The sequence below is a fragment of the Leuresthes tenuis genome, unplaced genomic scaffold (assembly GCF_036924035.1).
Source record: "Leuresthes tenuis unplaced genomic scaffold, fLeuTen1.0.hap1 SCAF_2, whole genome shotgun sequence".
NCBI classification, from domain to species: domain Eukaryota; kingdom Metazoa; phylum Chordata; class Actinopteri; order Atheriniformes; family Atherinopsidae; genus Leuresthes; species Leuresthes tenuis.
The window spans coordinates 119,415-136,721 of NW_027325356.1; the positions used below are offsets into that span (position 1 = coordinate 119,415).

Sequence of the window (17,307 nt, forward strand, 5' to 3'; positions counted from 1 at the left end):
GGTCACATGATCTTACCGTTGTGATGCCCTTGTCCTGCTGCTTCCGGATGAAGGGGCAAGCAAGCACCTTCAGCTCCCTCAGGTTAGCCCTCATGTTCTGGGCGCCGTCCTCTTCAGCCTGAAGAGTGAAGTCACACTGAAATGACGTCACAAGGGCGGGGGCATCGGCCTTTGCCAGGCTGCCCACAAACACCACCTCCGGGTCCACGATCACTATCTGCAGACGAGTCCTCATCACAGCAGCTGAAGAGACAAGAAAGACAGAACTGTCTGTTTTTTTCTTGGGATTTGGACCAGAAGGAGTTTTTAATTGGACAACAGGAAGACTTTTCATCTGTATCATGATCACAAAACTTCTCTGGGTGAAGTTAATCACCATGTCTTCTGAGTAATCAAACACGTGGGTGGGGGGTTGAGAAGCTGTGACACCTCAGAATGAACCAGTGAGATTATGACTCTCAGATCAATTTAGTTTCTATTTCTGATTTCAAGTGTAAAATCCCATGAGAAAAACCATAACCTTGTTTTCATGAGCTCAGAATAAGAGATGTATCCACCAGCGTCTCCGTACCACAGGCTTCTACAGAAAAGTTCCCTGAGATTTTACAGCAACCTATGCTGCCTTCAAGGCCACATCTTTTCCTGGGACGTCCCAGCATTGTTCAAGCAGACCATGGAAAACCACATTCTGCCACCTTCCAAAGGCCTGGCTGAGGAAGAAGAGGTACGGGTGCTGGACTGGCTGCCTGCAGTCCTGACCTGTCCCCAGCAGAGAAACAACCACCCCCCCGCACTGCTGCACACCTTAAGACCTGTTTAAGGAGGAATGGGACAAAATAACAGCTGGAACTCTGCATCACCTGGTTTCCTCAGAGTCAGAACGGCTTTAAGTGTTGGCAGAAGGAAACAAAGTGGGAAAAGGTTCACTGACTTTATGGGATGCTGCAGGTTTGAGGTGTAGAAATGATGTTTGTTAACAGATTAAATGAAGCTGAACAGGAAACATGCTGAGTTCAGACTCACTGCCTTTCCTTTTATATTACTATGTTCCGTATCAACCCAACCTTGAGTATTGTAAAATTATTTCCTGTCCTCTATAATCATAAATAAATTCAGACCACAGCTCCCTCTGGTTTAGGTATTGGTCTCCTGGTCTTACCGGCCTTGGCATCAGCATGTGGCTTGGCGGTCTGTCTCAGCAGCAGTCTGTCACCTGATGCAACAGATGTGGTCGGGGGGGAACTCTGTGGCAGAGCCTGCAGGAAGAAATCTGCAACGGCCATCAGAAACTCCACGCTTGCACACAGATAAAGTTTCTGCAGAACCATCACCAACTCCCGTCCTGCAGCCCCCTGCTGGTACGTCACATCGACCATGGGCTCTGAGCTGTCCTCTTCTTTGCGCCTGATCATCCTGCAGAGGGATAACACAGAAGGTCACACTACTACCAGACGCAGGACAATGGAGAACAATCAATGCACACAAAGCCAGTGGTTCTTCTGTGACTAAAGTCCCAGAATATATCTTTTATCTGCAAAAAGAGCTGTGCTGCCCTAAAAGGACTTTAGGTTCTCTCTGCTGAGATAAGATGTGGACACATACGGCTGAAACTGAACTTCCAGTCACGGTTGTTAGATAAGAAGATTGACAAACATATTGTTCACCTCTGTGGGCCATCACCTTCTCCAGCTGGGTTCTCTCCCAGTGCCAGGGAGCTTAAGGGTTCTCCTCAGTATCTCAGCTGTTCCTTGAACTCTTCTGGATAGATCTGAGATGTTGTTCCTGGGATCTGTCATGACCTCTGGTACTACTGCTGCCTTCACTGCTCTTCTCAGCTTCTTCTTTTAGTCCATGGTATTTTTTGAGCTTCTCATCGATCTCTAAAGTTCTAGGAACTGCTGAGATACTAAGAAGAACCCTCAGGCTCCCCGGTTCTGGAAGTAAACCTGAGTTTAAAAAAGAAGACAAAGAGGCAGGTGTGCAGTTTGTTCTCTTTATGGAATGATCCTTTGGGGAAAAACAGGTTGGTCTTGTCTTGCTAATGAAGTTAAACCTTGTTTATACCACCTTAAAGTTCCACCATGTTCAAGCGCAAAACAGTCAACCATGACTCTTACCGTGAGGTCACCCTGTCCACGCCGCTCCTCAGGTCGTCCAGCGTGCACGCGGTGAGGACCGTGCACATCTCCAATCTGCCGCTGGTCAGAACCTCCCCGGAGGCCCGGAGCAGGTGGAGGGCAAACTCACCAAGTCTGAGGCTGTGCTGATGCTGGATGTCCAATGGCTGGTGAAAACAGCAGAACCAGTCAGAATCAGGCAGAACCAGCCAGAGGGGTTTCTAAGACTGACTGACCTGTTTTGGGTCGGCATGGTACAGAACCAGACTAACGGACTCAATGTTGAAGGTAAACTTCAGCTGAGCTTCGTCCTCTTCTTCCTCACTTCTCTGACCGAGTTTCTCTGAATCACCTGTACAGATGGAGCACAGCTAAGGTTAAAATGACACCAGAAGGAGGATCAGGACCAGGTCTGTGGATTTCTGTCACACCTGTCGAGGGTCCTCGGGCCCCTCGGACCTGTCGGCTGGTCTCTGGTCTAAGGGCACTGGGTTCTGGACCGCCAGCTTCTCCAAGGTTGTCAATCATGATCCTGAGCAGAACCCGCAGGTCGTCCTGACTGAGCTCCAGCTGCACAGACACAGGGTTTGTTACTGAGCCAAGAATCTGATCAGAGCCTTGGATATACGTGCTGCCTAACACAAGCCTGGTTGGGGGGGGGGTCTACGGAGACTAAAGAGCACTCTCTGAGGGGGTTAGAGTAAAGGAAACGGTACCTTTGGAGGTTTAAACGTGGACTGGATGTAAAAAAAAAAATAAATGAACAAAGCTGTTGGAGTTCAGCTGAGGCAGAAGATAAATAAAAGCTGATTCATCAGTTTCAAGACTTAAACCCTAAGATTTATCAGTTTTGAAGGGTTAACTAACCATGTTTAATAACCAGCTGCCCCTCCCACTTCCTCCTACCTTCATAGGCTTCAGGTCTCCATGGATCTCCATGGAGGCCATTTTATTGTACCAGCTAGCTGACAGGTTCCTCTTGATGTTCACGTGCAGGTTGACTGGTTCTAGCAGCTCACTGCTGGGTCGACATAAAGCCGGATCCATACAGGTCCTGGTGAACAACAGGAACCAGTGTGAGTCATATCTGAGATGGATGTTCATCAAACAGTGACGCAGCAGCTCCACAAACACCCATTAACCGACTAAAACACGCCTCCTGGTTGCGATCCCAATGGAAAAGGGGAGGCTGGTGAAACTTCTGATGGGATCGGTTTGACTCACCGTGACAGTTTGAGCTCCGTCAGCTGGACGAACATGTTGTCAGTGACGGCTGGCAGCGGACGTCCCTCCACCGGCAGCAGAGAGAAAGAGTTTCCCACTGTGATCAGACCCAGGTCCATCACCAGCGCGTCGTGGGAAGTGGAGGACTGGGGAATGATGATGAGTGGCGCCTTCAGCCTGATGTCCATGGATAAACGGAAACTCTTATGGGCAAAGCTTCGAACACTTGATGCCGCCTTCTCTGCCGCCTGAGCCGTAGCGGCGCTCAGAGCTTCTTTGGCCATCTGGAAGTTGTTGCTAAAGTTCTGGGGGACATAACGATGTAGAACATCTCCAATAAGAACGTGGTGTCGTGAAGGCAGAAGAGAGTCTGAAACTGTTGTGTTTATTAACCCTTTAACTTCCACACAGTGAAAAAAGCAAAGACTAATATTTCTTATTTCCTTGGATCAATAACAATCAGAACCAAGAAGTAAAAATGTTGTAACACGTACTTTATTTTAGGTTTACATATCTAAACCAAGTTTTAGACATACTTTAGGAAGGTTCACTTCCACTAATTTTTTAAATCAAATGATAGATGTTAGACGGTTAAAAAAAGTGCCAAATGTAATAAAGTGTAACCAGAGAAATTTGAGTGTTTCACAACGTAATTGTTAAGAACTGAGGAGATAAGGGTTTCCAAACTTTTCCAAACCTATTTTCTTTGAGACAGCAGAGTCTATCTCACACACTTTGTTTTATACATAAATCAATTTCTTGGTTTCTGGTTTTTGTTCCAACAAACAATAAATACAAAACCTTTGAAACTGGAGCCTGCAAGTGAAAAACAACGCAGAGGAAGATGAGACAAGAAGTGTCAGAAATCCAAATCTTTGACTATAAATGAATATCAGAAGTCTTCCACTCATCTGGCCATGGGACTCACCAGTAAAGACGTGACAAACTTGTGCAGGTAAACCACCTGGATGCAGCCCACATTCAGCTTCACTCTGCCGTCAGTTTTGGAGGTGTCAGCGTAGCCGGCGCCTTCTGTGGCATTTGGAGTCAGACTCATTGCGAAGCTGAACACCTCATCTCCCACGATGGAGATAGCCTGAAAGACGGTTCAGAGTGAAGGCGTCAGCAGGACAAAAGGACAGCTCGGAGAATCCAGGGAGATTTTCCAGGGACAAATCCAAGGTCCAGGGAGACTGGGGTACAGTTAAGTTACAGTTTCTCTGCAGCCAAAAATCCTGATAAACTCATACAAACAACAACATGACATATTACACTGAGTGATTATCTACTGACGAGAAACTGAAAGAAAACACAGAAGCAGCGAGTTGAAAACTAAGTGAACCCCATGATCCAACAACACCACCTTTAGCAGTAATGGTTTTCTGTGATATTATCAGACTGCAGAGTGAAGAGTGGATCACTGCACCCCCTTAAAGCAGCTGCTGTGAACAGAGCTGTACAGAAAAGGCTGTGAAGGGGCTGCTGTGCTGCGGAGTTTGGACCAGAACATGCCACAGAAGTTTCATTAAGACCTCAGGAAAGAAAAAAGGTAGAATTTCTTATCTCTTTGAGAACTGACTGACCTTGTTGTGGACACTCTGTGGATCAACGTTCAAGACGACAATGTCTCGTAAGCGGGCTGAAATGTGCGTCTGTGGTCCCTGCATCAGCAGCGAGCCGTTAATACCTGAGGAGCACATCACACTCGTCACTCAGATCAGACACAGATGAAGAAAAGCAGATCAAAGATTTGCTGAGACTCCCCACCCTGGACTTTGATGTCGGCCATGTTACAGCTCTGGTCACACACCAGCACGTTGAAGGCTCCTAGCATCATCATCACCTTCAGATCAACGACCTGGCAGTCTGAAGGTGAACCCACGGCAGCTGACGGGAAACATCAGAACTTTAGTGTGGATGCACAGCTCAGTTTCTGTGTGTTTCTGTCTGTGTGGTACTGACCCAACTTGGCTGACACCGTCCTGTCCTCTGAATTCAGTCGGGCATCTCGGTCTGGGGATGCCATGCCGCCCGGTGACAGCGCCATCGACAGGGAGTTCATGACTGACAGAAGAGCCTCAGTGTGGAGCATGACGTCCAGAGATGTGAAGGTCACCTGCAGAGACAGAAGCACTGAAGTGAAACCAGGTCCGGGTTTGTGGTCAGCTGTCAGCAGATCCAGTTCATCCACACCATCAGAACATATCCGTTCAGAACTTATCTGAAGTATTCAGGCAAAACTAAATAAAAATTACTCCTGGTGGTGGTGTTCTCCTTGGGCCCGTTTGTTCTGGAAACACGTTTATGAGAAGTTTGACCTGCAGGCGCTGATGAACGAGGACTTACGTTGACCATCTGTTCGGTGTTCTTGTAGACGGTGGAGAAGTTGGGACCACAGCGGTCAGCCTGAAACAAAGACAGGAAGTTCAGGTACTATGACAGGTGACCCACACCTGGACAGGTGACAAACACCTGGACAGGTGACACACACCTGGACAGGTGACCCACACCTGGACAGGTGACAAACACCTGGACAGGTGACCCACACCTGGACAGGTGACCCACACCTGGACAGGTGACAAAAACCTGGACAGGTGACACACACCTGGAGAGGTGACACACACCTGGAGAGGTGACAAACACCTGGAGAGGTGACACACACCTGGACAGGTGACACACACCTGGACAGGTGACAAACACCTGGAGAGGTGACACACACCTGGAGAGGTGACACACACCTGGACAGGTGACAAACACCTGGACAGGTGACAAACACCTGGACAGGTGACACACACCTGGATAGGTGACACACACCTGGACAGGTGACACACACCTGGACAGGTGACAAACACCTGGACAGGTGACAAACACCTGGACAGGTGACACACACCTGGACAGGTGACAAACACCTGGACAGGTGACAAACACCTGGACAGGTGACACACACCTGGAGAGGTGACACACACCTGGACAGGTGACAAACACCTGGATAGGTGACACACACCTGGACAGGTGACACACACCTGGACAGGTGACACACACCTGGAGAGGTGACACACACCTGGACAGGTGACAAACACCTGGAGAGGTGACACACACCTGGAGAGGTGACACACACCTGGAGAGGTGACACACACCTGGACAGGTGACAAACACCTGGACAGGTGACAAACACCTGGAGAGGTGACACACACCTGGACAGGTGACACACACCTGGACAGGTGACAAACACCTGGACAGGTGACACACACCTGGACAGGTGACACACACCTGGAGAGGTGACACACACCTGGACAGGTGACAAACACCTGGAGAGGTGACACACACCTGGACAGGTGACAAACACCTGGACAGGTGACACACACCTGGAGAGGTGACACACACCTGGAGAGGTGACACACACCTGGACAGGTGACAAACACCTGGACAGGTGACAAACACCTGGACAGGTGACACACACCTGGATAGGTGACACACACCTGGATAGGTGACACACACCTGGACAGGTGACACACACCTGGAGAGGTGACACACACCTGGACAGGTGACAAACACCTGGAGAGGTGACACACACCTGGACAGGTGACAAACACCTGGACAGGTGACAAACACCTGGACAGGTGACACACACCTGGATAGGTGACACACACCTGGACAGGTGACACACACCTGGATAGGTGACACACACCTGGACAGGTGACACACACCTGGACAGGTGACACACACCTGGAGAGGTGACACACACCTGGACAGGTGACAAACACCTGGAGAGGTGACACACACCTGGAGAGGTGACACACACCTGGACAGGTGACAAACACCTGGACAGGTGACAAACACCTGGACAGGTGACACACACCTGGATAGGTGACACACACCTGGACAGGTGACACACACCTGGACAGGTGACAAACACCTGGACAGGTGACAAACACCTGGACAGGTGACAAACACCTGGACAGGTGACACACACCTGGACAGGTGACAAACACCTGGACAGGTGACAAACACCTGGACAGGTGACAAACACCTGGACAGGTGACAAACACCTGGAGAGGTGACACACACCTGGACAGGTGACAAACACCTGGACAGGTGACACACACCTGGATAGGTGACACACACCTGGACAGGTGACACACACCTGGACAGGTGACACACACCTGGACAGGTGACACACACCTGGACAGGTGACAAACACCTGGACAAACATCTCCTCACCTTGCAGTACTGCACTTTGAGCAATTCGGCTCCAGAGTCGGCTGAAGAGTTGATCAGACACAGCGGCTCGCCACTCGAGTCTGAAACAAAAACAATTCATCAACACGTCTGACTTCCTGTGGGGACAAGAAGCCACGCAGACGCTGCTGTAACCATAGCAACCAGCCTTTAACGCTGCTGTGAGGCTCTGACCTTTGAACTCCGGGCACATCATGGACACCGTCTTGATGTATGTTGTGGCACACAAGTCATACTTCCTGACTTTGGTGTTGACGCCGAGCTGAGCAATCTGGAAGATGAGGAAAGGAGACTCCCTCTGCTGCCAGGGCTTCTTCAGGGTCAGAAGCAACTTGGGGAGAAAACAGGAAATGGCATCAGACGACAGGAGAGCACCGCCACGTTAGAGGCCGCTTACAGTTTCTGGAATAGTCGGTCAAAGCATTTGTACCTCTTTGACTTCAAAGTCCAGCAGAACATTGACAATGTTCTCAGTGTGTTCTCCGTTGGTGGCCTTCACCGCACCGTCAGGTCCTGACTGTAACAACACCGGCCCCAACTGCTCTGCTGGCTCCGCCCTCTCTGTGGAGGGAAATACATCTCAGTCTGGGATTGGTTAAATAAGAAGCAGCTGCTGAGCCTTACCTTGAGCCACCTGTTCTCCGATGTCCCTGTTGTGTTCAGTGCTGCCCTCCCCAATGTTCTCCTGCAGAATCTTCATCAGCACACCGATATCTTCCTCAGTCAGACTCACCTGCAGATCAGAATAAGAATTAAGTCTTATTAAGAAAAAACAAAATTTCAGTCTGAACATCACCACATGACAGACGTACGTTTAGGGAGCGCAGGACCCCCTGGACCTGGACCCCGGGTAACTTGGAGAACCAAGAAGCAGCCAGGTTTCTGGTGACGAGCAGCTCCAAGTTGATTGGCTGAAGGATCTCGATGTCCGGCTCAGAGGACTCTCGCTTCAGCGTGGTTCTAAGAACACATCAGAGTTTCACTGAGCTGCTGTTTGACTGAACCTCAGTGTGTTAAAGCATAAATGTTCTGTCTTGGCGGTGCCTTCAAAGACCAGAGATTCATCTCAAAGTTTACAATATTCTGGTTCACCTGTGTGCACAGAAAGTTACCAATGATCTCCTCTTAGCCTCTGATAGCGGACTTGTTTCTTGTCCTGTTGGATCTCAGAGCTGCATTTGATACGGTCGATCACAGCATTCTGTTACAGAGACTTGAACATGTTATTGGGATTAAAGGAACTGCATTAGGCTGGTTTAAGTCATATTTATCTGATAGATTCCAGTTTGTTCTTGTAAATGAAGAATCTTCCTCACACACCAGAGTAAGTCATGGAGTTCCTCAGGGTTCTGTGCTTGGACCGATTCTTTTTACTCTATACATGCTTCCATTAGGTAACATTATCAGACAGCATGGCATAAATTTCCATTGTTATGCTGATGATACTCAGCTGTACTTATCTATGAAACCAGATGAAACCAACAGGTTGGTCAGACTACAAGCCTGTCTTAAAGACATAAAGACCTGGATGACTCAATGCTTCTAAATTCAGACAAAGTCTATATTTGGACCTGAGTGCTTCAGGGAGAAATTGTCTAGTTATATAGTTACTCTAGATGGTATTTCCTTGGCTTCTAGTCCTACAGTGAGGAACCTTGGGGGTCCAGTAGATCTTTATTATTGAATCAAAGAGAAGTTTTGATGTAATCTGTTGTAATTATTTTAACTGACATTTATGATGAATTGGCTGATTTGAGCCAAATGGGATTTTATTTTATTTATATTAAACTTGTTTATTCTCTGTTTGAAGGGCCTCAAATGACAGAAGTTGTGAACTGGTGTTACATGTATAAATTAATAATAATTATTTTAAAATGTTGATGTTGCCCTTCCTTCGATATCAGCCACTCACTCAGGTTAGGGTTAGGGTTACATGTCGTCTGAAAGCTCAATCACACAAACAGAAAAGAAGCAGAAACATCATCCAATCAGACGACTGCTCTGGTGCTGCTCATCAGCTCAACATCACATATTGAGGTTAATCAGATCAGAAAGAGCTCACTGTGAAGTGGTTATTTTATGTGACTAGACCATCCGGTTCTGACCCACGTCTTGCTGGCCAAGCTGCCCGTTCAGGATTGGCTGAACGCTCGTGACTCCTCCTACCTTCTGGTGTCAGTGGACGGTTCTGGGTCCTGATCCACCAGTCTCTGGAGCACCTCAGCCTTTTTTTCATGAGCCTTCTGCTGTTCAGGGCAGCTGTGATCTGGTGTGAGCAGCTCGTCCTGTTTGTGTGCATTTTATTGGCTGTGATTGTATCATTACTTTTTGTTTATGGTCTTGGTTAACAGTAGTTATTGTGTTTGTGCTGCTCGTCTTTGAGAGGCTGTAAACTTAGATGATATACTTGTTGCTTTCCGAGTCATTTGAGGAACAGACAGACTTGGTTGAAGCCCCTTTTGTTACATTTAGTTGGTTTTTCTCGTTAGTTAGACTCGTCCGGACCTGGGCTGTTAACCGTTGTTTCTATGTTGATGTAGTTGGTCCTTTTGATTTATTATTTTGTTTGGCTCTGCTTGTGTTGCTGTACATCTAATCACTATTGTCATTAAACAGTAAATGACTTTCCTAACCAACCTTCTAGTTTAGTGTTACCCTCCCTCTCCCAGTCTGAGTCGGGTCAGAACACTGGTTTGACCTCTGAACATCACCACAGTTTCAGGATCAGAGTAGAGTTCAGGGTTTATACCTGGACAGTTTGAGCTGCGTCAGCTTGACATCCATCTTCTCGACCACGGCAGGTAAAGGGAAGTCTTCAGCGGGCAGCAGACAGAACCGGTTTGCCACCGTGATCAGACCCAGATCCACCACCATGGCATTATGGGAGGTGGACGACTGGGGGATGATGATGAGCGGCGCCTTCAGGCTGATGTCCATGGACAGACGGAAACTCTTCTGAGCAAAGCTGCGAACACTGGACGCTGCCTTTTCGGCCGCCTGAGCTGTGGCGGCACTCAGAGCTTTTTTGGCTGTCTGGAAGTTGTCAACAAACATCTGAAAAACAACCAATCAGGTGTGAGATACCTCAGCATCACATGAAGACAACTTACAGAGAGGCCATGAGGGAGCGAGTCAGAAGGCTGATGTGAAGTGTTCCCTGCACGGAGCGTTCAGGTTCATCCGTGTTTCATAAACATCATGAAAATGTCTTTCAGTTTAAACATTAAGACAAAAACCAGAAACTCAGATGGAAAGGAGATCTACTGTGAATGAAACAAGAATGAACCTTGGAACCTATCAGGGCAGGAAGTGAGGTCACCAGTCAGAGGTCATGTGACTGAGGGGGTGTGGCAGTGGGCTGGTGGTTTTTGATGGCAGCCAAGTAAGCAGCAAAGCAAACATGGAGGAAGGGAGCTCAGGTTAGGGTCACATGTTGTGAATGAGAAGCATTCCTCCATCTGTTCTCTGCCTGTCAATCATAACAACCATCAGAGCGTTTGTTTTCACCAACTCAGCGTTTATCTGGGAGATCTGTGTGTCCAGATGTGGTAAACAACTAATGAACAACAAACACCTCAGTTTGTAAAAAAAAAGTTTGCCCTCAGGTCTATTTTATCATAAACGGAATGATCTTGCTGCACAGAAATGATCCATCACTCAGTCACCTGTCGTGAGTTTAAGGGCAATCTGACTAATCCAAGTTAAACAATAAATAAATAAATTAACAAATATGCCCGTTGTGAGAATTTGCTCAGTTGGTTCTGAAAACTCAGACGATGTGGTGTCTTTGAATGCACCGCCTCTTTACTGGCAGTGGGATTACCTTTCTGGTAGGGTTAGGGTAACTATACCTCCTTCTGTCACCTCTCAAATCTGAGTTGGTTTTGGTTTCAGTAAAACTTCTGCCTCTCTGATGTTTGTTTCCTTTGTTCTTCTCTCTGAGTTCGGGTCAATCAGAACTGATGGTGGGGTGAACCCTGAGTCCCTGTGGAACCTTAAATTAGATGCTGTTTAAGGTGGCCTGAGGGTGCAGTGATGTCAGAGTGAAAGTAAGGGAAATGGTTTGAGGTAGATCATGCAGGGTCTGTACCTCATCAACAGACACACACTGAAAGCTAAAAGAATCCTGAAACAACAAAACACACCAACAACAGAGAGACGTGAGAGACGACAAACTGCAGAGAAAACATGCAACAGGAAACAAACACATCACCAATTCCATCTTAAACTGTGGAGGGGGTGCCTCTGAGAAGATCAGCTGACCCCCGGCAGCCAATCACAGCCTGACACTGAGTCCCATTTGATTCATGAAACCGATCCAAACTTTGCAGGTCAGATGCTCTCCATGTTGTGGCCTTAAGCTTTCTGAACCAGGCAGAAGAGTGGTTGTGTGGTCATCTTCTGCTCCCATCTCTGCCGTGTGAATACAGCCCAGAAAGAAACAGCTGCTGCGTTGGTCCGTTCGTGTCGGTCCATCCGAGACCCGGCGGAACCTCGCAGGCTGATGTAGATGATTGATGAAGCATAGGTCTTGCAGGCACAGACATGAAACTGAAAATATTTCTTGGCCATCTAAACGCGGTATAGTTTTAATGGAAAGCAAAAGCGGTCACGATTTACCGACTGAATGTCTGAAACTCCAAGGCGGTATTTGTTTAGCACCAGGGGGCGTTCGTTTAGCACCAGGGGGCATTCGTCAAGTACCAGGGGGCATTCGTCAGGCACCAGGGGGCGTTCATTTAGCACCAGGGGGCGTTCGTTTAGCACCAGGGGGCATTCGTCAAGTACCAGGGGGCGTTTGTCAAGCACCAGGGGGCGTTTGTCTAGCACCAAGGGGCGTTTGTCTAGCACCAAGGGGCGTTTGTCAGGCACCAGGGGGCGTTTGTCAGGCACCAGGGGGCGTTCGTTTAGCACCAGGGGGCATTCGTCAGGCACCAGGGGGCGTTCATTTAGCACCAGGGGGCGTTTGTTTAGCACCAGGGGGCGTTTGTTTAGCACCAGGGGGCGTTCGTTTAGCACCAGGGGGCGTTTGTTTAGCACCAGGGGGCGTTTGTTTAGCACCAGGGGGCGTTCGTTTAGCACTAGGGGGCATTCGTCAGGCACCAGGGGGCATTCGTCAGGCACCAGGGGGCGTGTGTTTAGCACTAGGGGGCGTTCATTTAGCACCAGGGGGCGTTTGTCAGGCACCAGGGGGCGTTTGTCAGGCACCAGGGGGCGTTTGTCAGGCACCAGGGGGCGTTTGTCAGGCACCAGGGGGCGTTTGTCAGGCACCAGGGGGCGTTTGTCAGGCACCAGGGGGCGTTTGTCAGGCACCAGGGGGCGTTCGTTTAGCACCAGGGGGCGTTCGTTTAGCACCAGGGGGCGTTTGTTTAGCACCAGGGGGCGTTTGTTTAGCACCAGGGGGCGTTTGTTTAGCACCAGGGGGCGTTTGTTTAGCACCAGGGGGCGTTTGTTTAGCACCAGGGGGCGTTTGTCAGGCACCAGGGGGCATTTGTTTAGCACCAGGGGGCGTTTGTTTAGCACCAGGGGGCGTTTGTTTAGCACCAGGGGGCGTTTGTTTAGCACCAGGGGGCGTTTGTTTAGCACCAGGGGGCGTTTGTTTAGCACCAGGGGGCGTTTGTCAGGCACCAGGGGGCGTTTGTCAAGTACCAGGGGGCGTTTGTTTAGCGCCAGGGGGCGTTCGTCAGGCACCAGGGGGCGTGTGTTTAGCACTAGGGGGCGTTCGTTTAGCACCAGGGGGCGTTCGTCAAGCACCAGGGGGCGTGTGTTTAGCACAAGGGGCGTTTGTTTAGCACCAGGGGGCGTGTGTTTAGCACCAGGGGGCGTGTGTTTAGCACCAGGGGGCATTTGTTTAGCACCAGGGGGCGTTTGTTTAGCACCAAGGGGCGTTTGTTTAGCACCAGGGGGCATTCGTCAGGCACCAGGGGGCGTTTGTCAGGCACCAGGGGGCGTTTGTCAAGCACCGGGGGCGTTTGTCAGGCACCAGGGGGCGTTTGTCAAGCACCAGGGGGCGTGTGTTTAGCACAAGGGGCGTTTGTTTAGCACCAGGGGGCGTGTGTTTAGCACCAGGGGGCATTTGTTTAGCACCAGGGGGCGTTTGTTTAGCACCAAGGGGCGTTTGTTTAGCACCAGGGGGCATTCGTCAGGCACCAGGGGGCGTTTGTCAGGCACCAGGGGGCGTTGTCAAGTACCAGGGGGCTTTGTCAAGTACCAGGGGGCGTTTGTCAAGTACCAGGTGGCATTCGTCAAGCACCAGGGGGCGTGTGTTTAGCACAAGGGGCGTTTGTTTAGCACCAGGGGGCGTGTGTTTAGCACCAGGGGGCATTTGTTTAGCACCAGGGGGCGTTTGTTTAGCACCAAGGGGCGTTTGTTTAGCACCAGGGGGCATTCGTCAGGCACCAGGGGGCGTTTGTCAGGCACCAGGGGGCGTTGTCAAGTACCAGGGGGCGTTTGTCAAGTACCAGGGGGCTTTGTCAAGTACCAGGGGGCTTTGTCAAGCACCAGGGGGCGTTTGTCAAGTACCAGGTGGCGTTTATTTAGCACAAGGGGGCGTTTGTTTAGCACCAGGGGGCGTTTGTCAAGTACCAGGGGGCTTTGTCAAGTACCAGGGGGCGTTTGTCAAGTACCAGGGGGCGTTTGTCAAGTACCAGGGGGCTTTGTCAAGTACCAGGGGGCGTTTGTCAAGTACCAGGGGGCTTTGTCAAGCACCAGGGGGCGTTTGTCAAGTACCAGGTGGCGTTTATTTAGCACAAGGGAGCGTTTGTTTAGCACCAGGGGGCGTTTGTCAAGTACCAGGGGGCTTTGTCAAGTACCAGGGGGCGTTTGTCAAGTACCAGGTGGCATTCGTCAAGCACCAGGGGGCGTGTGTTTAGCACAAGGGGCGTTTGTTTAGCACCAGGGGGCATTTGTTTAGCACCAGGGGGCGTTTGTTTAGCACCAAGGGGCGTTTGTTTAGCACCAGGGGGCATTCGTCAGGCACCAGGGGGCGTTTGTCAGGCACCAGGGGGCGTGTGTTTAGCACAAGGGGCGTTTGTTTAGCACCAGGGGGCGTGTGTTTAGCACCAGGGGGCATTTGTTTAGCACCAGGGGGCGTTTGTTTAGCACCAAGGGGCGTTTGTTTAGCACCAGGGGGCATTCGTCAGGCACCAGGGGGCGTTTGTCAGGCACCAGGGGGCGTTTGTCAAGTACCAGGGGGCTTTGTCAAGTACCAGGGGGCATTCGTCAAGCACCAGGGGGCGTGTGTTTAGCACAAGGGGCGTTTGTTTAGCACCAGGGGGCGTGTGTTTAGCACCAGGGGGCATTTGTTTAGCACCAGGGGGCGTTTGTTTAGCACCAAGGGGCGTTTGTTTAGCACCAGGGGGCATTCGTCAGGCACCAGGGGGCGTTTGTCAGGCACCAGGGGGCGTTTGTCAGGCACCAGGGGGCGTTTGTCAAGTACCAGGGGGCGTTTGTCAAGTACCAGGGGGCTTTGTCAAGTACCAGGGGGCTTTGTCAAGCACCAGGGGGCGTTTGTCAAGTACCAGGTGGCGTTTATTTAGCACAAGGGGGCGTTTGTTTAGCACCAGGGGGCGTTTGTCAAGTACCAGGGGGCTTTGTCAAGTACCAGGGGGCGTTTGTCAGGCACCAGGGGGCTTTGTCAAGTACCAGGGGGCGTTTGTCAAGTACCAGGGGGCTTTGTCAAGTACCAGGGGGCTTTGTCAAGCACCAGGGGGCGTTTGTCAAGTACCAGGTGGCGTTTATTTAGCACAAGGGGGCGTTTGTTTAGCACCAGGGGGCGTTTGTCAAGTACCAGGGGGCTTTGTCAAGTACCAGGGGGCGTTTGTCAAGTACCAGGGGGCGTTTGTCAAGTACCAGGGGGCTTTCTCAAGTACCAGGGGGCGTTTGTCAAGTACCAGGGGGCTTTGTCAAGCACCAGGGGGCGTTTGTCAAGTACCAGGTGGCGTTTATTTAGCACAAGGGAGCGTTTGTTTAGCACCAGGGGGCGTTTGTCAAGTACCAGGGGGCTTTGTCAAGTACCAGGGGGCGTTTGTCAAGTACCAGGTGGCATTCGTCAAGCACCAGGGGGCGTGTGTTTAGCACCAGGGGGCATTTGTTTAGCACCAGGGGGCGTTTGTTTAGCACCAAGGGGCGTTTGTTTAGCACCAGGGGGCATTCGTCAGGCACCAGGGGGCGTTTGTCAGGCACCAGGGGGCGTTTGTCAAGTACCAGGTGGCATTTGTCAAGTACCAGGGGGCGTTTATTTAGCACAAGGGGGCGTTTGTTTAGCACCAGGGGGCGTTTGTTTAGCACCAGGGGGCGTTTATTTAGCACAAGGGGGCGTTTGTTTAGCACCAGGGGGCGTTTGTCAAGTACCAGGGGGCGTTTATTTAGCACAAGGGGGCGTTTGTTTAGCACCAGGGGGCGTTTGTCAAGCACCAGGGGGCGTTTGTCAAGCACCAGGGGGCGTTTGTCAAGTACCAGGGAGCGTTTGTTTAGCACCAGGGAGCGTTTGTTTAGCACCAGGGGGCGTTTGTCAAGCACCAGGGGGCGTTTGTCAAGTACCAGGGAGCATTTGTTTAGCACCAGGGGGCGTTTGTCAGGCACCAGGGAGCGTTTGTTTAGCACCAGGGAGCGTTTGTTTAGCACCAGGGGGCATTCGTCAGGCACCAGGGGGCGTTCGTGGACATTCCAGTGTGGGATATAAAGATGTCACCATGGTGACAGAATAATGTCAGGTTTTCTATGCTTCTCGTCTTAAGAGAGGATTAAAAGGTCTGACTGTTATCTTGTTACATGGCCCATCTTCACTTTGCAGATTGTATCAAGACTGATTTTACAAATGTACATTTCTGGTCACTAACAGCAAAAGGCTGCAGGTAGAAACGCCATCAGGTCCGTAAAGAAACAAACAGACAAAGAAGAAATACACAACACGTTTAAATAACCCAACAGAAACAAACTGTACAGGTGTGTGTGTGTGTGCTGACCAGCAGAGACATCAGGAACTTGTGCAGGTAAACGATCTGAATGCAGCCCAGACGCAGCGTCACCTTCCCGTCAACCTTCGACATGTCACTGTAGCCCTGCCCCTCCGTTGCTCCGGGAAACAGGGAGAGTCTGAAGCTGAACACCTCGTCGCCCATGATGGACACGGCCTGCAGGGGGCGGGGAGGCGAGAAAGTTTTAATAAGAGGAACTGACTGATGCCGAGGTGTTCAGACACCTTCGTACGTATTTTTACGTGCTCAGGCCAGTTCAGATGTGTACCGACCTCTTCTGACATGCACTGTCGTGCGTGTGTTCTCCCGTGTACAGATGTGTTCACACGTGTACAGATGTGTTCACACGTGTTCTCACGTGTACAGATGTGTTCTCACGTGTACAGATGTGTTCACATGTGTTCTCACGTGTACAGATGTGTTCTCACGTGTACAGATGTGTTCTCACGTGTACAGATGTGTTCACATGTGTTCTCACGTGTACAGATGTGTTCTCACGTGTACAGATGTGTTCACACGTGTTCTCACGTGTACAGATGTGTTCTCACGTGTACAGATGTGTTCTCACGTGTACAGATGTGTTCACATGTGTTCTCCCGTGTACAGATGTGTTCACACGTGTTCTCCCGTGTACAGATGTGTTCACACGTGTACAGATGTGTTCACATGTGTTCTCCCGTGTACAGATGTGTTCACACGTGTTCTCCCGTGTACAGATGTGTTCACACGTGTTCTCCCGTGTACAGATG

At 50.3% G+C, this 17,307-nt stretch overlaps 1 protein-coding gene across 2 annotated transcripts in view; it reads right to left on the minus strand.

The window, feature by feature from the left end:
* Positions 1 to 17,307, minus strand: part of vps13c (vacuolar protein sorting 13 homolog C) — a 112,583-nt gene that overhangs the window by 59,045 nt on the left and 36,231 nt on the right. For both annotated transcript variants that reach the window (XM_072379777.1, XM_072379776.1), the window contains 19 exons: positions 16,547 to 16,714; positions 10,330 to 10,634; positions 8,393 to 8,540; positions 8,205 to 8,313; positions 8,011 to 8,141; positions 7,755 to 7,911; positions 7,563 to 7,642; positions 5,688 to 5,747; positions 5,304 to 5,457; positions 5,109 to 5,228; positions 4,925 to 5,028; positions 4,270 to 4,437; positions 3,342 to 3,646; positions 3,024 to 3,171; positions 2,549 to 2,687; positions 2,354 to 2,469; positions 2,118 to 2,284; positions 1,160 to 1,413; positions 17 to 243 (listed from right to left, as the gene is read on the minus strand). In XM_072379777.1, the coding sequence (XP_072235878.1) occupies positions 17 to 243; positions 1,160 to 1,413; positions 2,118 to 2,284; positions 2,354 to 2,469; positions 2,549 to 2,687; positions 3,024 to 3,171; positions 3,342 to 3,646; positions 4,270 to 4,437; positions 4,925 to 5,028; positions 5,109 to 5,228; positions 5,304 to 5,457; positions 5,688 to 5,747; positions 7,563 to 7,642; positions 7,755 to 7,911; positions 8,011 to 8,141; positions 8,205 to 8,313; positions 8,393 to 8,540; positions 10,330 to 10,634; positions 16,547 to 16,714 (3,060 nt within the window). The remainder of the gene's footprint in view (positions 1 to 16; positions 244 to 1,159; positions 1,414 to 2,117; positions 2,285 to 2,353; positions 2,470 to 2,548; positions 2,688 to 3,023; positions 3,172 to 3,341; positions 3,647 to 4,269; positions 4,438 to 4,924; positions 5,029 to 5,108; positions 5,229 to 5,303; positions 5,458 to 5,687; positions 5,748 to 7,562; positions 7,643 to 7,754; positions 7,912 to 8,010; positions 8,142 to 8,204; positions 8,314 to 8,392; positions 8,541 to 10,329; positions 10,635 to 16,546; positions 16,715 to 17,307) is intronic.